The sequence below is a fragment of the Cornus florida genome, unplaced genomic scaffold (genome assembly GCF_030987335.1).
Source record: "Cornus florida cultivar Cherokee Brave unplaced genomic scaffold, ASM3098733v1 CherokeeBrave_3.0.0_Hap2_Chr06, whole genome shotgun sequence".
In the NCBI taxonomy this organism is placed as follows: Eukaryota; Viridiplantae; Streptophyta; class Magnoliopsida; order Cornales; family Cornaceae; genus Cornus; species Cornus florida.
This window is the reverse complement of record NW_026775576.1, coordinates 99,310,482-99,333,976: the sequence shown is the minus strand read 5'-3', so window position 1 is coordinate 99,333,976 and position 23,495 is coordinate 99,310,482. Positions and strand designations below refer to the sequence as shown.

Below are 23,495 nucleotides of genomic sequence, written 5' to 3'. Positions count from 1 at the left end.
ACTGACTTTGTGATTCGTTAAACCTAAAATACTGGGTAGCTACTACTTTCGTGAATTTAAGGAAAATTATGTGAATCAACCTATAATTTGAGAAAACATTTGAGTGTTATCTAATTTTTGGAATGCATTTGTACACGGAATTTTAGATACATAAAGAAAAAAATGATCAATATTAGAAGAATAATAAGGTAGAACAAAAGATTTGCATTTATTAAGGAATTCTATGTCTGTCTAATCCTTCTTTCGAAAGGAAAAGCGTTAAATTCTTTTTCCTTTCCACAAGGGCCAGGAGATTGGATTTAACCGTAAGAAGAATACTTGGTATAAATAACTCACTTCTTGTTCTTCGACCCCCTCAGTCACTAACGATCCTGATCAGTGTAACGGGATGTGTCTATTTATTTATTTCCCTTGACTCGAAATGGGAGCTAACTCCCAAAAACAAAAAAAAAAAATGAATTTTTTACATTGACCGTTAAAGGGAGGGGCTTCTGCACTATATCTCACAGTCCATAAATTGGGTGTTACATAATTTATTATTTTCAATTCTATAAATATTATTTTAATTTGTGTTTTAAATTGAAATATTGTTTTAATTTGTGTTTTTAATTGTTACTATATAAAATTAGGACTTAACTGAAGAGACATAGTTATTCCTTCTCTTAATAATTTGAAACTTTTTCTACCAAAACATAATTTATAAAAAAGTTTTTAAATTATTTTAATAAATTAAAACATAATATGTCACGGAAGCTCACATGTCCCAAGTCCAAATCTAAGCTCAGAAAACGAATGAGCTTGGTCCAATAAGTCTCGAAAGGCCATGTCGGAAAATATTTCTGTTTTTTTTTTGGGTCCGAAAATGCTTCCATTTTCACAGATTGGAATTATATATTTATATCCATAATTTTCGAAAATAAAAAATTATATCCATAGACTATCGGACGGCTCAGAGATGTCTTCCTCAAGATCACACTCTTTATCTGAAGGACACTTGTACAAAATGTTGTCAAATCAGTTTTCCAAAAATACGACGCCGTTTCGCAGTCATCGCATGCCAGATAAAGAGACCATCTGTACGGACAAGCAGGCAATTCCGTAAATTCCTTCAAAAAGAACTCTCTCTCTATATAACCGACCAATTCGCTCCTATATATACACTGCTTCACCACATTGTTTGAAACCGCAGGCAAAGGGAGGGAGAGAGAGGAGAGGGAGGGGAGAGAAATAGAGAGAGAGAGGAGGAAGGTGCAGAGTGAGAGAACAAAAAAGCCCTAATTCTTCGACACATTTCTGGTTCTGGATTTGCTAATAGTATCTCTGTTCACTGATTTTGATTTTTGAGCTGATTGATAGTTAATCGAATGAGTCGTTTAGGGTTTAAATCTGTGGTCTACCATGGAGACTCTTGTTTGGGAGAGTTAGAGACTATCCCAGTCAAGGACCAGAGTTTCCAATTCCCCAATAACGAGATTCGAATCCACCATATATCACCCCTCAGCGAACGATGCCCTCCTCTTTCAATCCTCCAAACAATCTCTTCATTTTCAGTTCGATGCAAGCTCGAATCGACCTCGCTGGTCGAACAGTCTCACTTGATCAATCTTCACGCCTCTTGCTTCTACGAACTCAAGGTCACTGTCAATTGCCACATAATTACACACACATAAATATACTTATATATGTACTATATAAATATATATTCTGATATACTGTTTTTGTATGTATCAGTTCCATTATAACTGTGTAGATCACATATACAGGTTTCATATGAGTCATTTTAAGCACGATCAATTGTCACATGGTTAAATACAGTTGTAGTTCTTACACGTAGTAATTTTTTTTTTTTTCAAAAATATGTTGATGGTATTATACCATTTGGTTTTACAGACGGCTGTGGTGTTGCTTGGAGAGGAAGAGGTTCACTTGGTGGCAATGCCGAGTAAACAGAAGAAGTTTCCGTGTTTTTGGTGCTACAGTGTTCCATCTGGTTTATATAATTCTTGTATAGGAATGTTAAATTTACGATGTCTTGCCATTGTGTTTGATCTTGATGAGACTTTGATTGTTGCAAACACTATGAAGTCGTTTGAGGATAGAATTGAGGCTTTACGGGTTTGGATTGCAAGAGAAACGGACCAAATCCGTGTATTGGGGATGTCCTCTGAGCTGAAGCGGTACGTCGATGATCGTGCTTTGTTGAAGCAGTACACAGAGAATGATTGTCTTGTGGATAATGGGAAGGTTTATAATGCTCAGTTGGAGGAGGTAGCTCCTTTATCAGAAAGCTATGAGCGAGTTGTTCGGCCTGTTATACGATTGCCGGAAAGGAATGTAGTTCTCACTCGCATTAATCCTGAGGTTAGAAGATGTAGATGCCATCCTTTTATCTGCAATTACATATGTGTCTGTTTGTATATGTATATATGTAATCAATCAATTTTGTTATATATGTTGTTTCAGTAGTCTGTTCGGCTTGTCACTTATGTGAATTGATTGGTGGAGTGTTTATATTGACTGTGGTAAAGACCGTAAAGTAATTACTCATAGCTTTAGAAGTTGAAACATCGCTGCCATCCTTTTATCTGCAATTATATATGTGTGTGTTTGTATTTGTATATATGTAATCAATCAATTTTGTTATGTATGTTGTTTCAGTAGTTTGTTATGCTCGTTTGAATAGGTTGATGTAGGGTTTATAATGACTGCAGTAAAGTAATTACTCTTGGCGTTAGAAGTTGGAACATCACTTTAAGCACAATTTGATTTGCTAATGAAGCTTTGACATATGTTATATGAGAACACTCCCTAAGCAAGAACTGATCACAAAATACTGATTAATTTGACTCAACTGAAATAGCTTATAGATCAGTTTCTTTAACCCTTGGATCTGTTATGATATACATGATTTTGAATTTCGGACGTTTTGTTGAATTGGGATTAATGACTTTTCATATGCTGCCTCTATACACATTCTAAAAGTTTTTCCATTAGAATGTAGCTAAGTATATATGTCTCTAGGTCTACTTGAAACATAATCTCAGCTTCTCTCTCTTTCTACCTTTGTGCTTGATTATCGTTCAATTGCTTCCTTGCACTATGTTATGAGTTTGAACTGTTAGCGTATCCCCAAGTTACTTTCAATCTGTTTGCTATTGGTGATGCTATACAGGAATAAATCAATGCCCAGGAAAAAAAAGAATGTGAAATTTAGCCTCAAATCAATTAATAAAGGTGACCGGTTGAAGATTTGTGCATTGTTGCTATTTGAAGCTTCACACTTTACAATTCATGATGCTGTTTTGACTGCCAATAATGGCAGTTTGATTCTTCGTCACATATCATACATGTCCTTAACTTGATGAGTTACTCTGTAAAATATTTTTGCTGCTCCATTAGTAACAGTTGGTTCCACTGTGTGACATGCATGATCATTGTTTGCTACACAACTTATTAGCTATTATGAAACACTGCTATTATGTTGATCATGCTTCATCCGATAAGTGATTTTTTTCATCCTGTTCAATTTATGTCCCGGTACTTGGATAACTAAAGTTACTTAAGGTGGATTTTAGTTGAATGTTCATTTTAATTGACACCTGCACATTATTGTGGTCGAAGAACATTGCTAAAATCACACAACCAGCTCCATATGCATTTGAACTTTTTGTAGTCCTGATCCGAGAAACATGGGATGTATAAATGGTTTGAATTTTTGTGCTTGTGCACACATTGTACGTATGTACCAACAATTCTTGTTGGCTATTAGACAAATAGCTAAAGTAGTGATGCTTTCTTTAAGAACAACAAGTTGATAATAGGCTCTCAGCAAGCCTCTAGAATGTTCATTTAATAAGTTGGTTTATAACAGAGGTACTTCTGTCTCGCTTAGGAGCAAGACATAATAGGGTCTTGTGGCAATTGGTAATGCTGTCCAGACTTGAGACCCTCATCTCCCCGTATTCATGCTGGAACATGTTTAATGCCAACTTTTTCTTCTGTTAGCTGATGAGGTGAGGGCTGTTGCATTTTTCTTATATTTTACTAACTTATGCTCAAATTTGTTGTGGCATCCAACTGTCTTATGTAGAATGTTCAGTTTGTTGGACTTATATGGTAACGAAATATTGGACTGGTTGGTTTAATATGCATTTTTTGCAGTTTTTAAACTGTGGATCTATATGTTTCACTTCCCTCCATTTTGATAAAGGGATGTTTCAGTTTCTGAAACACAAGGCCTTGCACAATTTCTATTAATTAGTGGTCTTTTGCATGTGCAGATCCGTGATACTAGTGTGCTTGTTAGGTTACGACCTGCTTGGGACGATTTGAGAAGTTATTTAACTGCAAAAGGGCGTAAAAGATTTGAAGTTTATGTTTGTACCATGGCTGAAAGAGATTATGCATTAGAGATGTGGAGGCTGCTAGACCCAGAGGCGCACCTTATAGGTTCAAAGCAATTATTGGACCGTGTTGTATGCGTCAAATCAGGCAAGCATCATATATTGAGAATACGTTGACCTGACCATGGATCATGCTTAAATTTATTTTTCTAGTGCTTAATAAATCATTAGAACATGGAAATACCAAAAGATATTCTTCATCTAATTTTTTGTTCATTTCTTATTGAAGTTAATATGTAGGATGTCTTAGCAGAGATGGAAACTGATGTTTTAACAGACTAAATGCTTTTTTATGATTCCTAGTGTCTATCCGTGCACTATAGTTTTCTATACTAGATCTCCGATCATCTCTCTTTTTCTTGCCATCATTGTTTTTAATTGTTTTCTACTTCACAGGTACCAGGAAGTCTTTGCTTCATGTCTTCCAAAATGGCAATTGCCATTCAAAGATGGCTATGGTGATTGATGACCGCTTGAAGGTTTGGGAAGATATGGATCAATCCCGAGTTCATGTAGTACCTGCATTTACTCCTTATTATGCCCCTCAGGCAGAGGTATATATCTTGCTTTCTTCTATGCGTGTTCATTGAAATCAGTTCATTATTGTAGTAGAAGTGATGCTAACACAATATTTTCTTAAATAGACGGCAAATGCTGTTCCGGTCCTATGTGTGGCAAGAAACGTTGCATGCAATGTTAGAGGTGGTTTTTTCAAGTAAGAGAAGTTCCACTCTGTACTAAGGAAGTTTTTATATGACATAATGAAGAGTTGGCAATATTGTAATTTCCTTATGGAATATTGTGTTCTATTAAGCTTATGATATATGTCCATCTGCCATGTCAATCAGAGAGTTTGATGAGCATTTATTACGAAGAATTTCTGAACTCTTCTATGAAGATGACGTGGTAAATTTACCAACTGCACCTGATGTGAGCAACTACTTGATGTCAGAGGTATTTAAATATAACATTTGACTCTAGAGTCTCATTTTGTTAATAAAAGTTGGTATTTATATTCAGATGTTTCCATTTATTTAAGGATGCTAGCTTTGTACCAAATGGAAATACAAATGCTCCCATTGCTGAGGGAATGAATGGTCCTGAAGTTGCACAGAGATTGCACCAATTGGTAGTCTTTTTTTATTTTTTTTTTATTTTAATAATTTTTATTGGCATTCCAATATCTTGTTTTATTTTACACGAGGCAATTGAACTGCTTCTATGTGATTTATTTTCTGCTGTTTCTGTTACTATGCAAGTAATCCTTTTGATTCTCATAATGCCGAGAATTTATTTCCATTTCCTCTTTCCTAATATGGGTCAGGATGAAAAGTATATAGCAGATTCTGCTAGTCATATAATGACTAGTAATCCTCAGCTGAGGCCTGAAATCTCTCAGCTGCCCATGCCAGCTGTTCAAAATGTTTTTGCTCCAGCATTTTCAAGAACAGTCATACCTTCAGAGAGTAAGATCCTATTCATTACATTTTGAATTTCAGTTTAGGTCTTGGAAGCAAGCTATACAGTGTAATGTATATATCTTGATTCTTTTCTTGTCATATATTCCTTTTTCCATTTATCTTGTAGAACCTAGTTTGCTTGGAGCTCCTTTTAGACGAGATAGCAACTTTTCTGAATCTGATCCTGATGTTAAGCGAAGATTCCTCATTATGAATCATGGTCAAGATTTACGATATCAAGGCTCGGGGGAACCTCCTCTTTTATCTAGATTACCAACGCAGCTAACGATACCCACAATACAACCACAAGGAGGCTGGCTAGTGGAAGAAGATATGGATAGAGGACATTCAAATAACCGGGCTTCTGGAACTCTTCAAGAATCTGATCTGCTTAAAGCTGAAAAACAGCGAGCTCGTCAGGATTCACTTAATCATAGTACATCAGGTTCTGCTACTGCAGGACTAATATCACATATACCCCAAGTGAGGGGTGAAGAGGTTCGTTCTATATCATTTTCCTTTGGCTATATATAATTGCTAGTTTTTGTCATTCATGAACAGTTGTTACTATGTGTTAAATGTTCATCTTGAATCTTACTTATTTTGCAGGCATATCCAGGATATGAAATGCTGAGGCAAAATCTTCCAGCAGCAAGGTCATCAGGTATTTGGAGATATTATTATCAGTCGCATTTTGGTTGAGGATCAAGAGTTACCAAAAAATGTACATTTCCTGATTTCCATTAAAGTGAGTGGTAGAAATATTAGTGTAGAGATGGATATGCAGTAAGACAAGAAAGGATAGAATTAGAAATGAACACATTCATGAGATTGTTGAAGTAATGTAATTGGAGATAAAATGAGAGAAAATCGATTAAGATGTTTTAGATATGGGAAGACCACTAAGTGCACATGTTAGGAAGAGTGACATGGTTAAAAAAATATCATCAACTCCATTTCATACAAAGAACATAGGATTGGACGTCAGTTAAGTATATAAATCAAAGCACGGATCAATGAGTAGATCTTTTGAGGAATGTTGACTAACAGCAACAGAGTTAATGTCATATGCGAGTAACTAGGAAATTATTGAGTTAGAGTTTGGTAACCTAGGGTTAAAATTACCTTTATTTTGATAGTGGATTTGCTCTGCTTAGATTAGGTATCGTGGTTTTCTCTTGTTGGGATATTACACGTAAAATTGTTGTTTATGTGTGATTGCTCATTTGCTTGGTATTAATTTATATTGCTGCGTTGAACTGTAATTGTTAGATTGCAAAATCAATTATTGTTAAAAATTGAACAAGATCTATTCACTTCCCTCTAAGGTCTATTTTCAGGTACAAGTACTCTGTCATATCAGAGCCTTCGGTCCCATTCTCAATTCATATCAAGCATATCAATTTCTTCATGGTGCTTTAGTATGTACTATGTACCATGTGAATTGATGTCTCCCCTAAAATACTGGTCCATCCAAGCAAATTTTTTTTTGAAGCCTTAGTATTTGCATTATTCTACTAAATTTTCATAAAATAGTCAGGACAACAGAATTATTTACAGCTTTTATTCTTGTGATTCCCAACCCCCAGCCTGCCCCTCCTGATTTTTTTTTGTTTCATGACCAATATATTTCTAAATATTTATGTAGTGATTTGAATTTTCCTTTTTTCCTATATAGAGATTGGTGTCTCTCATAGTCAAACATCATCCAATAGCAGAGAACTGCAGATAGAAGGTGGGAAAGTGAACTTCCTGCCATCTTCTTTATCAATTGGAGTACTCCAAGAAATTGGCCGGAGATGCAGCTCAAAGGTATGGTAAACAGTCTAGTTTCAAGTACAAGTTATTATCTCTGCTTGGATTTTGGGTTCATCATATCATCTTCTGTTATGTAGGTTGAGTTCAAGTCTGTTGTAAGCACCAGTAAGGATTTGCAGTTCTCTGTTGAGGTTAGTATGTGTGTACAATTGTAATTATGTGATAATCAAATATCATTGTCAATTTATGCTCTATATTTGAAAATTTAATTATTTATGGTTTAGGTTTTCACTATTCAGTTCTCAAATTGCGGGGTTGTCTTACTAAGTGGTGATGATGAGGCTCATGGTATTAGTTATTTTTATATCTAGTGATCCCATTTGCTTGGCCTTTAGATGCTGGTTGGTTTGTCAACATTTATTAATTGATGATAAAGATATACTGTGTTCCGAAAAATGGAGTATATTTCTTTAATCTTCTTGGAAATTTGTTTGCAGGTGATTGCAATTGTGAAGTATACTAAATCAAAATTCTTAGTTGGCTTTATAATTTTATAGTCTTGGTTATACACTTATACCTGCTTTATTACTGTAGCTTCAAATTTCTTTTAAGAGCCTTGATTTTTCTCTTATATTAAATTTAACCTCTCAAAACAGAGAAGTAAATTCTCTTTTGGGAAATATATGAGGCCTTTTAATTGCAAAGGCCCATAAGAATTGTCTAGCTAGAAAGAAGTGCCAACTACTTAATTATGCAATTTCTGAGACTTGGAGAGAGTTATAATCTAGTTTTATTTGTAAGAATATATTTTCCCTCCTTTTTATAATTTTTATTCAAGTATTGGCATTTTACATCCAAATAAAATAAAATAAAAAGTTATGGTTTCAAAGAAGTTTTCATTGCAATACAAAATGTAGAAAGTCATATACGTGCACTTGTTTGCTTTTATATCTAGATGACTTTTAAATGCTCAAACCTTTGAAGTTGGTGCTAGCAAATGTTGTCTGCTGCTGCCGCTGCCAAAAGGATCCAAGCTTACTCTCCCTTTCTCTATCAACTTTTTTATTGTTTACCACAGTTCTCTTCTGTTCCTTTAATGGAAAACTTAATAATTAGTAATAGTACTTGTTTCTTGGGTAGATAAAAAAAAAAAAAAAGGTTTGCATTATGAAGAGAGCTATATAGTCATACTTTTATCTTTTGTAAATATATATACATTGCTATAAAATTTACTGGTAATCATGTTCTTTGTTGAATTGCTCTCCCCCCTCTCAGTGTGTAGTGAGTTGGAAAGCCTAAAGTATCAAATTCTGTTAATTTTGAACGTTGAAAAGCTGAACAGACTGACTTATTGGTGTAGGTCTTGTTTACTGGTGAGAAAATTGGCGTTGGAATGGGCAAGACAAGGAAAGATGCTCAGCAACAGGCTGCTGAGAATGCCCTCCGCAGCTTGGCTGGTAAGGCCATTCTGAAATTATTTCCTTGACTTGTTTTCTTTATATAAATAGCATACCCCAAGTAGCTGGAAAAGGCTTTGTTGAGTTGGATCTTGTTTTCTTTATTTAAGCAGCTTTTATGTCCTGCTAGTTATTTCTTCTCTTATTATGATATTATCATATTCGTCTCTTGAATATATTATCATATTGACTGCTGCGACAACAAATACTTGGATCCTTGGTGCTTGTAAAGGAACAAATAATACTTCTATGGTTGCGAATTATAGTAAGAAGTGAAAAGGAAAGAACTTTGTAGGGAAAGAATGGTATGGTGAAGCTACACCTTTCCTGTTAGATAGCAGAGGTGTGCTTAGACATAGTTAGATCCCTGAGATAGTTTATTTTTCTCCAAGTATTGCAGGTGAATAATTACTTGCAATGTCTGTTAAGCATCTAGTTAAGTTGTGTGTTGATATGCATATGTCAGACACTTCTAAGTTGTGGTCTGTTTTATATGCAAGAATGATTTTTGGACTTCAAGTGGAGCAACCTATTAGAAATCTTAATGGTAAATATAAAAAGAGATATAGCGAATCTATCAAGAAATACTTATGCCTTGATTTGGAGCATAAACGATTTGATTGTAATGCAATTTTTCTGTAGCTAAAATTAAAATATATGACTACTTGACTCCAAAGGGAGCCTCTAATCTTTTATATATGTTAACAAATCAGTTTAGGTCGTCTCTGATATTTTTATGTGAGTATGGATAGATTTGTCCCTTGTTTGCTTTCCATAAGGATGCTATAGCATTCTTCTTGTGGGGCAAAATGTTCCCTATTCTTGCCCAATAGATTTTTATACAGAGTTTTTGGTATCATTAAAAGCCTGTTCAAAGTGCTTTGTCACATATACTTTGGGTCTCCATATGCAGCATATGTGATCCTAGTACATCAGAACTAGATGTGGATGATTCTGTGTAATTCTTTAAATACTTTCTGGGGCTAGGTTGCTGCCATTCTTTACTCCATTCCATGGATGGTGGCCCACTTGATTGTCATATAAGATTTTTCTCACCTTTACTGAATTCTTGCTTGGACATGTCACCTACTTAACATTTTTAAAGGCAGGCAACCACTTTGTGAGGTAGATATTTTAGAAATCTTTGGCTCCTCGTGGGATACTGTCAGGAACCAAGGGGGATTAGTCTTTTGCTCACTACATTTATCCGAGTCATTTATGCCTTACCCTCCCTCTTTTTCCTGGAATTCAATTTACATAAATTCCTTTTCTTTTTTTTTTTTTTTTTGATAAGTAATAATTGAAATAAAATAGGCATTCAAGAGGGGAACGCATACCTTATACAAAAGTGGAACTAGGGATTAGGAGATTGCAACCTTTTAACAAGGCTCTCCTTGGGAAATGGCTTTGGAGGTTTGGGGTTGAGAGGAGTTGGCTTTGGAGGAGGGTTATTGCGATCAAATTTGGAGAGAGTATTGGAGGATGGAGTTCTCTTGAGGTGTGTGGTCCTAAAAGGGTGGGGGTGTGGTCTTTTATCCGGAAGGGGTGGGATGAGTTCAGCAAACATGTTCGTTTTCGTATTCGAGATGGGAGGAGGATTAGATTTTGGGAGGATCTTTGGTGTGGAGAGCGTCCTCTTGCTCTTGCTTTCCCTCGGCTCTTCAGGATTGTTTCTCATAGACAGACCATGGTGGTTGACTGTTATCATCTTGATAACGTGAGACTGACTTGGGATGTTCAGTTTAGGAGGCATTTTCAGGATTTGGAGATTGAGGAGGTCAGCCGCTTTTTGGATTTGTTGTACCGCCAGGTGATTACAGTTGGGGATTCGGATTGTTGGCTTTGGGATTCCAACTCTTAGGGCCGTTTCGAGGTTCGGTCCTTTTTCAGGTGTCTTTCGCTTGGCTTTGGAGGTTCTTTCCCTTGGAAGTCTATTTGGCGGTCTAAGGCTCCTCTCAAGGTGGTCTTCTTTGCTTGGACCTCTGTCTTGGGTAAGATTATTACTCAGGATAATTTGAGGAAAAGGAATCAGGTGGTGGTTAATCGATGTTATTTGTGTTGGAGCGATGAGGAGACTGTGGATCATCTTCTGTTACATTGCAGCATGGCTAGGGATTGTTGGGATTTATTGCTTGGTTTGTTTGGGATCCCTTGGGTCATGCCTCGCTCCTCCAGAGGGTTGATTGAGGCTTGGAGAGGTTTCTTAGTGGGGGTTTTCATTCAGGATGCTTGGAGGGCTGCTCCTCTTTGTATTTGGTGGTGTATTTGGCTCGAGAGAAATCGGCGCTATTTCGATGGAAAGGAGAAGCCTTCTTCTATGCTTAAGTTTTCTATTATTTCTACCATTTTTTGTTGGGTTTCAGGGAGAGATTATAGATCTATAGAGGATATTGTTGTTTTTTTGGCCTTTTTGAAGGCTTGAGGCGCTTTTTGGCTTTTTGTTTGTATTTGGGTTCGCTCCCCTTCTGAGCGCTTTCTTTATATAATTTTACTTATCAAAAAAAAAAAAAAAGATCCTAAAGAAGCCAAAAAAAATAATTAAATCTTTAGAAGAAGAACATGACTTCCTCTTCACATAACTGAAAAGAGAGCGTATGATGTGAAGTTTCAGAATCGTCGTGGACGATTCTTTCCCTTCGAACATTCTATTATTCCTCTCCTTCCAAATGCACCACCAAACACAATGTGGTACAACTCTCCAATAATCACGAACAACGCTACTCACACGGCATCCTCTCCATATACAAATCAAATCCTTAGGATAACGAGGCATAACCCAACGCACACCAAACAGACAAAAGATAAGATTCCAACAATCCCTCGCCATAGGACAATGCATGAGAATGTGAGCAACTGACTCACCATCTTGTTTGCACAAGCAGTACCAGTTAACAAGACAATTGCCCCTTTTCCTTAGATTATGAATCGTAAGGATCTTACCCCCAAACAGCGATCTAAACAAAGAATGCCACTCTAGTTGGAGCCATAGAACGCCAAATAGTCTTCCATGGAAAATCAACAATATCGAAATCAGAAAGACATAAGAATAAGGAACGAACTTCAAAGCGACCATGGGAAGAGGGAATCCATGTCATATCATCACTACCTCTGCCAACTGCCTCCTGTCAATACAACAATCTAGGAAAACACATACCTCGTCCACCTCCCAATCTTGAAAAAAGCGTTGAAATTGCACGTCCCACGTAATCCCTCTGCTATTAAGTTGATAACAGTTAGCTACGTAGGCATGTCTATCAACTGCAATACTGTATAACCTGGGAAATAAACAAGATAAAGGCTGGTCTCCACACCAAAGATCCTCCCAAAAGCGTACACATCTGCCATCATGAACTTTGAATTTGATATAAGTAGAAAAAGCGTCCCATCCCTTCCTTATGAATTTCCACGCCCCAACTCCTCCCACGAGAGAAGCCGGACGAGTAGACCAACCACCACTCTCTTCCCCATATCGACATGAAACAAGCCTTCGCCAAGGGTGATGTCTTTCCCTTCCATACCTCCACAGCCATTTTCCCAGAAGAGCTTGGTTAAAGGGGACCTGTCTTCTGATACCAAGACTACCAAACTTCATTGGCTTGCAAACTTGTTCCTAGTTGACAAGGTGATACTTAAATTCATCACCTCTTCCACCCCAAAGGAAATCCCTTTGAATTTTTTCAATCCTATCAGCAACAGAGCATGGAATTTGGAACATAGATAAAAAATATGTGGGAAGGCTCGATAAAGTGCTCTTTATAAGCGTAACTTTCCCTTCCTTAGACAAGTATTGTTTTTTCCATCCTGCTAATCTCTTCGTATACCTATCAATCACAGGGTCCCAACTCCCTACCGTTATAGAGGAAACCCTTAAAGGCAAGCCCAAATACGGAATTGGAAAAGAACTCACCTTACACCCAAGGACTTCCGCTAAAGATGAAATATCCTAAACATCTCCAACCAGAACACGCACACTTTTAGCCACATTAACTTTTAGACTAGAGACAGCCTGAAAACAGGCCAAAATGCACCTCAGATATCTAAGCTGAGACACATTAGCATCACAGAAAACCAGGGTGTCATCCGCAAAAAGTAAATGAGAGACCTTCATCTGATGGACAGGATCTCTTCCCACCATAAAGCCCTTGATAAGATCAAGATCCTCTGCTCTTTACGTAAGTTTGCTTAAACCCTCCATAACAATAAGAAAGAGGAAAGATGACAAGGGATCTCCTTGTCTTAAACCCCGAGAGCACCCAAAGAAACCAACAGGAGACCCGTTCACAAGAATAGAGAATTTGACAGACGAAAGGCATGTCTCAATCCATTTCCTCCATTTACTTCCAAACCCCATTCTCTGAAGCAAATAAAGCAGGAAATTCCAATTCACATGATCATACGCTTTCTTAATGTCAAGTTTGCACAAGACTTCGGGAACACTACTTCTCAATCTGGAGTCCACACATTCACCTGCAATAAGAACTGAATCAAGAATTTGTCTTCCTCCAACAAAAGCATTATGGGAATCCGAAATAATCCCATCCATCACTCCCTTCAACCTAAGAGCAAGGACCTTAGCCATAAGCTTGTAGATACATCTCACTAAGCTGATAGGACGAAAGTCTTTAATGTCAGAAGCACCTCCCTTCTCAGGGATAAGGGCAATGGAAGTTGCATTAAGCGGCTTCTCAAAGGCACCAGTAGAATAAAACTCCTGAAAAGTGCCCATGACATCGTTTTTCACAACTGTCCAACTTTCCAAAAGAAACCGAATAGTGCACCCATCTGGCCTGGAGCTTTGTCCCCATTACAACTAGATAAGGCCTTTAGAACTTCTTCTTCAGTAAAAGGAATCTCAAGCCCTTCCCTATCGATCTTGGAAATGGCCTCGAAATAAAAACCATCAAGTTTAGGTCTCCAAGCAAGCGGTTCGGTATAAAGCTTCTGATAAAAAGAAGTAATCCCATTACGCACATCTTCCTCCCTGCACATCTCTACACCTTCCACCCGAATACGTCCTATATGATTACTTCTTCTATGAGCGTTAGCGAGTTTGTGAAAAAATTTTGTATTGCGATCTCCCTCTTTTAGCTAAAGAGCTCGGGATTTTTGTCGCCAAGATATCTCCTCCATACTAGCAATCTCAGCAAAAGCTGCCTGACAAGGTCTTCTAGAACGCAAAAACTCCACATCCCCACCCACCTCTTCTAGGCGATCAATCTCATAAAAATCAGTAAGGACTCTACTCTTCCTCCATTCAAGATTCCCAAAAACGTCTTTATTCTATTTCTTAAGATCAAATTTGAGAGCCTTCAACTTTGTAGTTAACATGAAACTAGATGACCCTGTGACAACGACTCCCTCCCACCAAGACTGAACTTTCCCTTGGAAGTCCTCCGCTCTTAGCCACATATTCTTAAATCGAAACGAAGACCTTTGAGAACTCAAAACTTCCATAATCTAAAACCAAAGGAACATGATCATAAATGACCCGAGCTAAAACTGCTTGAACGACATTCGGGAATTTCTCTTCCTACTCCCCAGAAATCAAGAAACGATCCAGCCTTAAAAAAGTGACTGGGTCCGTACCATTTGACCATGTATAGGCTGCGCCTTCCATTGGTAAATCAATGAGAAGATGCTCGTCAATGAAATCAGAAAAGACCTACTACCTCCTGTGGACCTCTCTAATGGGAGTCTAACAGAATTGAAATCCCCAACCAAGCACCAAGGAAGAGACCACATTTCTTGAGCATGGTTAAGCTCCTCCCAGAAAAAAGGCCGATCAATATCAACAATTGGTCCATAGACCCCAGTGAAAACCCAACTGAAATTGTCCTCTTCCAATTTGAACTTGCAAGACACTGAGAATCTCCCCACCCACACATCCAACCAAGACACCCATCTACAATCCCACATAACTAAGATACTGCCTGAAGTACCTGTAGCATTCAAGACCTCCCATTCTACAAACCTTCCTCCCCACAAGCTCCTAACCACCCCATCCATAATGGATGCCAACTTTGTTTTTTGCAAACAAACAACTTGGGCCCCCCACTTCCTCAAAGCAACCTTTACCACCCTCCTTTTATTCGGGTCGTTGAGACCACGAACATTCTAAGAAATAGTTCGTAGTTTCATTAAAAACTAGATAAGATAATCTCTCCTCCTCCTTTCTTCGTGCTCCGACTCCTAGTCCTTCCCCTCTCCTTCACCACCCCTTTCTTTCCTTCATAATTGACTTCAGAGATAAGATTCTTGATCTCCTGTGCCCCTTTCCAGGATGATAAAGGCTTCGGGTTCACTACCTCTTCAGTCATAGCTACCTCTCTACCTTCGACTATTGCTTGAAGAATGGAAAGTGTCTGGTTATTGTTCCCCTCTGAAGAAACACCTTGCAACTCATTAGCAGCTCCTATGTTTTCAATCATCCAGTCCTTACCCAAATCAACATTTGTTACTGAACAACCAGATCTCTCAATTGCCAAAGGTTCCTCCTCTATCACTTCAGAGAAATCATTCTCCATCCAAGGTACAAACTCGTTGGAACAAACAAACTTCTTGGATAGAAACCAAATCAGTAGCCACATCCTCATCACAATCCCTTCCAAAATCAAAAGGCTCTAAAAACGAGTCAGAATCAGTACAGTCTCCCAGTCCATTGCTCAAGAAACTAACCAATTTATTCTCCTCTTCCCCATCAGACGATATGCAATTAAAACCTTTTAAAGCAACATAAAGGCAAAGTTCTTTGAGCAAAGCCATGGTTGACTCATTAGACAGCTGAAAGTGAAGGTTTCTCCCAACTCGGACCAAGACCCCATCCGATGAGTCCTGAACTTCACAATTGAGTGAATCATCTTGGCCTAAAGTGACAATTTCGCTGGCAATCTTCTCTGTAACCAGCCCATACTCTTGTGTAGGTGCTGAGGGCACAACAGACATAACACAACTCTTCTCCATTGACATCTCAACATCGCCCCTCACCTCTCCAGAAAGGGAGGGAGAAGAAGGTGCTTTAAGGGAGCTCTGAGAATGAGAAACAGAGGACATATTTGGGTCAGTGGAATTCCATTTCTGCTTATCTTTCCTCGACCATCTATAAACATTGTTGCTTCTGTGAGAATCCCGAGATGAAAGTCTAGAGCTGCTTCCCATTATCCAAGTTGTAGCTGGAGGGGGCTTGAGTGAAGAATCAGCGCAACACTATAGATGACGAAAGCCTTTCTTGTCTGTTCCCACACCAGCCTCATCTTCACTTAATTTCATCCATCTCCTCTTCTCTGGTGAGTTCTAAAAATTTACAGAGTGAGCATGAGGAAGACGACCCGATATATGATCAATAATTGGTTCGGTGGCTGGACTGGGTTTTGTATTAAGAAAAGAAACTAACTTTTGATTATTGGGCCCCAATGAACCATTCTTTTTAAGTCTTCAAATGGCCCAATGCGTAACTTAGCTTTGTTTCGTCTGGACTTGGGCAAATGTGGGTTGGGCTTATCATTGAGGAAAGAAATGGATAGCTTATTGTTGGGCCTCCACATAACATTCTTTTTAAGTGTAGCTTGTTGTCCATGAGAACCTAACGGCCCATTGTTCAGCTCAAAAAAAAGAGGCCCATACTTACGCCTATCTGAGTCCGCTGCATGAAAGGCCCTCGTGACGCCACGTGGTTGTCCACATGGTTGATTACCATCAAGGCGATCAAATCGAGGATTTGAAAAGCGTTGATGACGGGCGTTATGCGTATGCCTCGGATATCTATCTTCCCCACTCACTGGCGGCACGTTAGCGAACGCTCTTTGCTTTCCTTGAGAACTCAGTTGAGTCTGCAAATGCCGATGACGCCCACCGTTGCATTCTCCATCAGACGGAAGGGGAGAAGCCTCACCAAACCCATAATAGGATTTTGGAAGGATGCATGGTGAGGTTTCCTCAATCAAACTGATCTTGAAGGTTACTCGTTGGTCTTCAACAAAAACAAACTTCGGCACCACAGCTCCGGCGGAAACAAGAAGGAGAACTCGTTCGCCTCTCGCTTGATCATCCGCTTCCACTCCTCTAAACCCACCACAGAGGTCTCCGATGGCTTCAAACAGTTTGTGGCACCAAAGATGGAGGGGCAAGCCGAACAACACCACCCTTCGTAACCTGTTGCGATCAACCACAACTGAGCAACCCACCGCAAAATCCCACTTGTCGATGTGTAAGGAAGCTTCACCCCATCTCCTCCTCCCCACATTCAAACCCCTGCAAGCTTCGACCTCCAATGGTAGACGGAACAGGAAAAGGCCGTCAGGTAGGGTTGAAACTTTTACTCCACACGAGATCTACCAAGATTTCGTCACCCACTCCTCGATCCTTTTAGTGCACCCCACATCACGATCAAAACGACCAACCAGAGAAGATTTCAATACGGATTCACGTTCTGCAATGCTCTGATGATCAACTCTAAGGACCACATCTCTATCAATTGAACAGCTTCTGATCTTCCCGTGGAGATTGAGACATGGTAGGGTCGCTACTTTGAGATACGAACGTAGCATGATCTGTCGCAACCAAAGATCCAACACCAGAAAAGAAAAAAAAAAAAAGAGAACGATAGACACCGGAGTAGAAGACTCCGGCGTCAAAAAAGAAAAGAAAAGTTGAGAGAAAAGTCAAACATCAGTCAACCCTTACCTGAAGCTTGGCATATGCGTTTTTTTTTTTTTTTGTATGTGCTGCACACTTTTATGTGATGTTTAATTGACCGGAACAAAAAGTTTCTATTCTATTGTACGCTGAGGCTGCTTAAAGTTGTCTTGAACCCTGTATGCACATATGCATTCAACCATTTTTTCCAGTTACTATGGATAATTTGCAAAATCTCCATAAAGTATTCAGAGAAATATATTTAGCTTGGGTACTGCAAATTTTTTTTTATTTTATTTTAGATGGATTGATAGAAGTCATACCTCCAGAAATTCTGCCCGGGGGTTTAGGAGGGGGTGCGGGATTGTTTATTCTGGAGGATAAAGAAATGTAATTTCTATTTTTATTTTGTCTAGTATTTTGTGTTTGTTGCAAAAATTTGCATATTTAAGTAAAATCAGATGTTGAAATGTCTATTTTGTTACACCAATTTCTGATCTCATAAGAAGTTGATGAACTAAATATGATTTATAAGTTTCTTTTAGTGCCTCGGGCTAAAAGTTAGTTTTTTGAAATTGCTCAATTTTTTTAGACTTTTAGTTAATAATGAGTTTGTCATACTTCTATTGGGAAAATTTGATGTTGTTAATCTTTTGGGAAAAAAGGCTTAGGAAAAAAGCAAAACAATTCTATGGAGAAGAGAAGAAAGATCTCGCTGTTGTGTTGTGGTGTTCCTAAACAACAATGAAAAATTATGAGTTCTCTAAGTAGTTGTAAACAATCATATATTCATGGTAGTATGAAGGCTGGGGTGATTGGTTGAAATTGCTCAATTTTTTTATACTTTTAGTTAATAATGAGTTTGTCATACTTCTATTGGGAAAATGTGATGTTAATCTTTTGGGAAAAAAAGCTTAGGAAAAAAGCGAAACAATTCTATGGAGAATAGAAGAAAGATCTCGCTGTTGTGTTGTGATGTTCCTAAACAACAATGAAAAATTATGAGTTCTCTAAGTAGTTATAAACAATCATATATTCATAGTAGAATGAAGGCTGGGGTGATGGTAGAAACGTCAAAAGTTTGACAAGTGGTATATTTCAGAAATATAGAGTTCCTACACAAGGTTCAATATAAAAATAGTAAAGGTGATTGTGGGGTCCATCATGAGTATATGAATTGCTTAACTTTGTCTTATCTGGGATTAGAAAAAAAGACAATAGATACCAACGGGTCAGTGGCCTAGCGGTATTAGGCTCCTAATTCCTAAGGGCGGTCAGGGGTTCAAGCCTCAGTGGAGACGTGTGTGTGAGTACCAACTAGGAAAGAAAGAAAGAAAGACAATAGATGGGGTCTTTTCTTTTGGCTTGTGTGTGTGTGTGTTTTTTGGTTGGTTTGGGGGTGGGGATGATGCATAATAATTCAGGGGTCTAGGTGGCCCCGTTGTATCTGCCATCAATTTCAAGGTTCTTAGAAATTTCTTTGATTTCAAAGCATACTGGTGTTTTTGGCATTTTTATTTTATTTTTATTTTTATTTTTTTCATGTGGTTTGTATCAATTTTTTTCTTCTTTTTCTTTTTTGACAAACTTTAAGTGAAGTACTGTGATTGTTGGATTTGATATCGACTTTAGTAGTACAAAAGTTACTGAAGAAGTTGAATAAATATTGTGACTAATTCTAATAATAATAAAAAATAAATAAACTTGTATTGACTGATAACCATTCATGTGCTGTAGCATGCTGTATGGGATCTCTTTACTGGAAATGATGAACTACATTTCTTTGTTGCATGTGCATATCCTTAATGGTAGAAAGTAAAAAATAATCATCTTTTCTTTAATTGTTGTTGAGAATTATTGCAACATTTATTGCCTAAGGCATTTACGGAATGTTTTCATGCATGGTACTGCAGATAAATATGTATCATATATTGCACCTCGTTCTGGAGCTGACAAAGATTTTGATAAGCCTTCTCTTGGAAATGAAAATGGATTTTTATGGGATATAATTGGTCCTGGATCAGATGACATGCTCGTGGAAGATGGGTTGCCCAAAGAAAGCACTTCTGAGGTGGGGAATCAGGATGCTGCTGCTCATGTTTGATTTGATTTCTTTTGTTTGAAAACATAGGTGATGCTTGGATAAAGGGTATGTGGGCAAGCACTTTCCAGAATACAGGTTGTGGTTATCTGGATAGAAAACCACACCTTTTTTGGGTATTGCATCACATCAAGATGTGATGGCAAAACAGGGAAAGGTGGTGTGAGCTGGCTTCATGTTCACTACTGCTGCCTTGACCGTGCTTATAGTTCACATCTTAAAGGTAATGATTTGGTGCTACATCGCCTGTTTCTACCCTATATCCAAGTATTCCTGTGTGGTGAACTTCTTTATTTCTCTATTTTCTGTTCTGTTGAATTGATTAACCATCTGTCATGTGTCGTTCCTTGGGATGATATGAAATTAGTTTACCCTTCATGCTGTTGGTGACATTTACCTATTCGCCACTCTACATTTTTTTATTCTTCTTTTTAATTTTTATTTTTTTTTGGATAGGTAAGTCACATGCACGAACACATTATTGCCCCATTGGGGATTCGAACCCTCAACCTTCCATTTGGAAGAAGGATGGGATGCCACTTAGGCTAAGCCCTTGGTGTCCTCCTTTTTGTCATAGGCAAGCAATAACCTTATAGTTGAGTTTCTTGCTGAATTTTCAACTGCGCTTAAGAGTATTTTTTCTTGATTTTCAGTGAGCTGAGTTTGGTATAGTTGGAAATTTTGTAATCTGGTGAAACCTTCTTTTCTCCTTGTGGAACAAAACTTTATAAACCTTGAATGACTATTGTTTCTTTTAGTGTGTACATTTTGTTGATTGATGTGTTTTTGCCATGCGCCTCCCCACTTGATACAGAAAGAAATCAAGAGATAGTTCCACGCAATATATGATTTTTTTCCTCGGACAAACTGGATTTAATCCCTATTATTTATTAAAAATGCTTTACAGGTTACCGATGCAGCACTTAGCACTACTTCCTCCTGTGTGGTAAATCAGCAAGTGGAAAAATGTGGTGATTCTTCCAGGTAAAATATGATAAACGCTTGATCTTGTGCTCATCTTTGGTTTTACCATTGCCAGTGAAAGGGTAATTTTTTTGGTTCTTTTGTGGGATTTAGTTGTTTTGTGGAGGGTGGGATTTAGTTGTTTTTGTGGTATTTCTCTTTCAGAATATCTGACTTCAGGTGCAGGCGTTTCTCTTGTTATAATAACACAGATCCGAGTGCACACACACCTTTCAAATAGTGTGAATGTTAGTTCTATACCTGGTTACCTCAAATAACAGGGACCAATACTGGATAGGCCCTAACTCTTGTAAGAATAGACTAATGGGGATATTTATGCAGCTAACCTTTGGACCACAATTGTCTATTGATTTCTTAGCTAACACTTCGGTTCGTTTCTTTGACAACATCAAATTGAACAACCATTTTCTGATTTCTCTGTTTGCATGAACTGTTCATGTACAACTTGGGATTGCATCAACAATAGGATCTTTTAGTTTACATATAAAATGCACTTTTTGTTTGTGAAGCTTGTTTATTAAATGGGGTGAACTGTAGAAGCAAGCTTGAGTTCGATTGAGTGGGCTCGTGAACAAATGTAAGTCCGACGAAGGACCTAAGGTAAGCACTTTATGCAAAATTTAGAAAAGTCACAGGCCTTCGTAAACAGGATCATTGCTCTAAGAACAGTCACCTAGTGCAAAATAATGTCAAAGAGTAGGTTTGTTTCTAATCGTTTCCCTTTGAGCATCTCGTGTGGGCGGAATATACTTTGGGTTATATAATTTGACTATCGATTGTCACTATACTTGACACACATTCCCTTTCTTTACAACAACTATGCCATTGAAGGAACTATGCTATTTCTTATTACATCCGACTCAAACAAGCCTTGGCGAGCTACTCTCGTTGCTAAGCTTATATAAAATGATATTGTTACTTCAGTTCCTTCTAAATACCTCCCAAGGAAAATCTTCAATAGGATCTGAAATTGATGGATTATCACAAGCTTATTCATTTATTATGCACTCTTTGAGTGAGAATTCATTTTCTGGTCATTTTGGATTAATTGTTTTAGTTGGTCTCATAAGATCCTTCAGATGAGTGTCCTTGGCCGTTTCAAGGGGACTCTTTATTAAGTACTATATTTATTAGTTATATTTACAGATAGATTTTTCCTTGGCGGGAAACTGGAGCTGGGTAAAGAAATCTGAAATTTTGTGTGGACTTGCTAATTATGGTGATTCTGGAAGCCCTAGATGCACAATTGCAAAGTCAAGTTATAATAAGGGTTTTTAATGGATAGATTTTGCTTTACATTGCTTGGTGGAGTGGTAAAAGCTCTCGGCATTAAGCATAAAAAAGACAACTTGTCTTTACACAATTTGCCCCTACCAAGCCTTGATTGACGTGACTGTAACGGAGTAACCGTTTTTTTAGAAGTTCTACTTAGAAAATTCTAGGCCCTAGATTTTTTGTTTTAAGGTGTGGAGATGGAATGGGTTGTATTAAGTGTAATATGGTTTTATTGTTATTTTTGTTGGCTGTTGAATGGAATGGAATGATAGGCATTCCGAAGGTTGAGCGGCTTGCATGAGCTGCACTGGATGATATCATTGCAAATAAATATTCGAAGGACCTGTTATCAAAATCTAGGAAACAATTAACCATAACCTCGGGAAGTTTCATTATGAAGGACCTATGCATGTGGGTGTGCCTGCAATGTCTCATAACACAGAGAGAACGGTTGTTATATCTCATATGCTTCAGCTACATCTTAAAGACCCTTTTTCATTCAGCATTTTATTCCACAATCTGGTGATTAAACTAACTTCCTAGTCATACATTTATTTTGTGATGTAGTTGTTGTGCATTTCATTGTTCCTTCTTGTACCCTTCTAATAATATATAATAAATAGCTCCTGAGAATACAGAATTGATGAACTTCAATGTCTTTTTTTCAGATAAAGATGTGTATTCATTATTTTGGTTGTTTCTGTGATATTTGTTAGGTTATCACAATCCCAATCCAAATAGAGTGAACGGTAAAAAGAATATTAATGCGTATGCACTGCCATTTTTTCCTGCAGCCAAAGAACTGGCATGCTGTCTCATGCAGGCAGTGAGATTGGGGGAAAGGTGAAGATTTAACCTTTTGAGACCGAGAGCTCTAAAAAGTCCAGTTGCCATATGAATTGAAATTCTCTCTCTCCTCGTCGAGGTTAGGTGTACCTGCTGAGGTGAAAAAGATATTTCATAATTCAGTTTCTCTTTTGATAACATGGGCTATTTTTTCTTGCCCTTCAAATTTTGTTGTACATACATCTTCCATTGTCTCATTTTTCATTTATTAGCAATTTCTGTAGTGGCCGTAAAGTTCATATTCTTACCCTTATAAAGTTGAAATTTAGTTACTGTAATTGGCTAGTTATACCATCTTTAGTTGGATAACTTTGGTATCCGGTGATGTTATGATGATATACTAGGCTCTAGTAACGGTTAGTGTTTTGTTTATGGTGGTATTACGATTTCTGTTTGGTTTATAGTGGTGTGTTATGATAATACTCGAATTGGCTCCTGTGATGATTTCCTCCATGTTTATTTTTTATTCTGGTGGTGAATTTCACCACTATCAATGGTCAAGTTTCACAAATAAGCAATTATAGGTGAAATTTTACCACTATAGTAGTGAAATTCATCATTGATGGTGGTGAATGGGGAT

General features: G+C 37.7%; 1 protein-coding gene across 4 annotated transcripts; it reads left to right on the top strand.

The window, feature by feature from the left end:
• The first annotated feature begins 1,184 nt into the window (after positions 1-1,184).
• Positions 1,185-23,316, top strand: LOC132313283 (RNA polymerase II C-terminal domain phosphatase-like 2). Of its 4 annotated transcripts, none has more exons than XR_009483408.1 (16): positions 1,185-1,634; positions 1,891-2,361; positions 4,281-4,491; positions 4,800-4,957; positions 5,048-5,118; positions 5,252-5,357; positions 5,443-5,532; positions 5,728-5,869; positions 5,991-6,361; positions 6,473-6,527; positions 7,542-7,675; positions 7,759-7,812; positions 8,982-9,078; positions 19,623-20,033; positions 20,718-20,794; positions 22,864-22,884. XR_009483408.1 is itself a non-coding variant. In XM_059811984.1 (16 exons), exons 1-16 carry the CDS (start codon positions 1,365-1,367, stop codon positions 22,808-22,810), a joined length of 2,490 nt encoding a protein of 829 aa, XP_059667967.1. In that variant the 5' UTR covers positions 1,185-1,364; the 3' UTR covers positions 22,811-22,924. The 4 variants fall into 4 exon arrangements, 3 of the variants coding, with proteins under 3 accessions (XP_059667967.1, XP_059667966.1, XP_059667968.1); XM_059811984.1 differs by having other exon boundaries at positions 19,623-19,780; positions 22,786-22,924; XM_059811983.1 differs by having other exon boundaries at positions 1,186-1,634; positions 19,623-19,780; positions 22,864-23,316.
• The last annotated feature ends 179 nt before the right edge of the window (positions 23,317-23,495 follow it).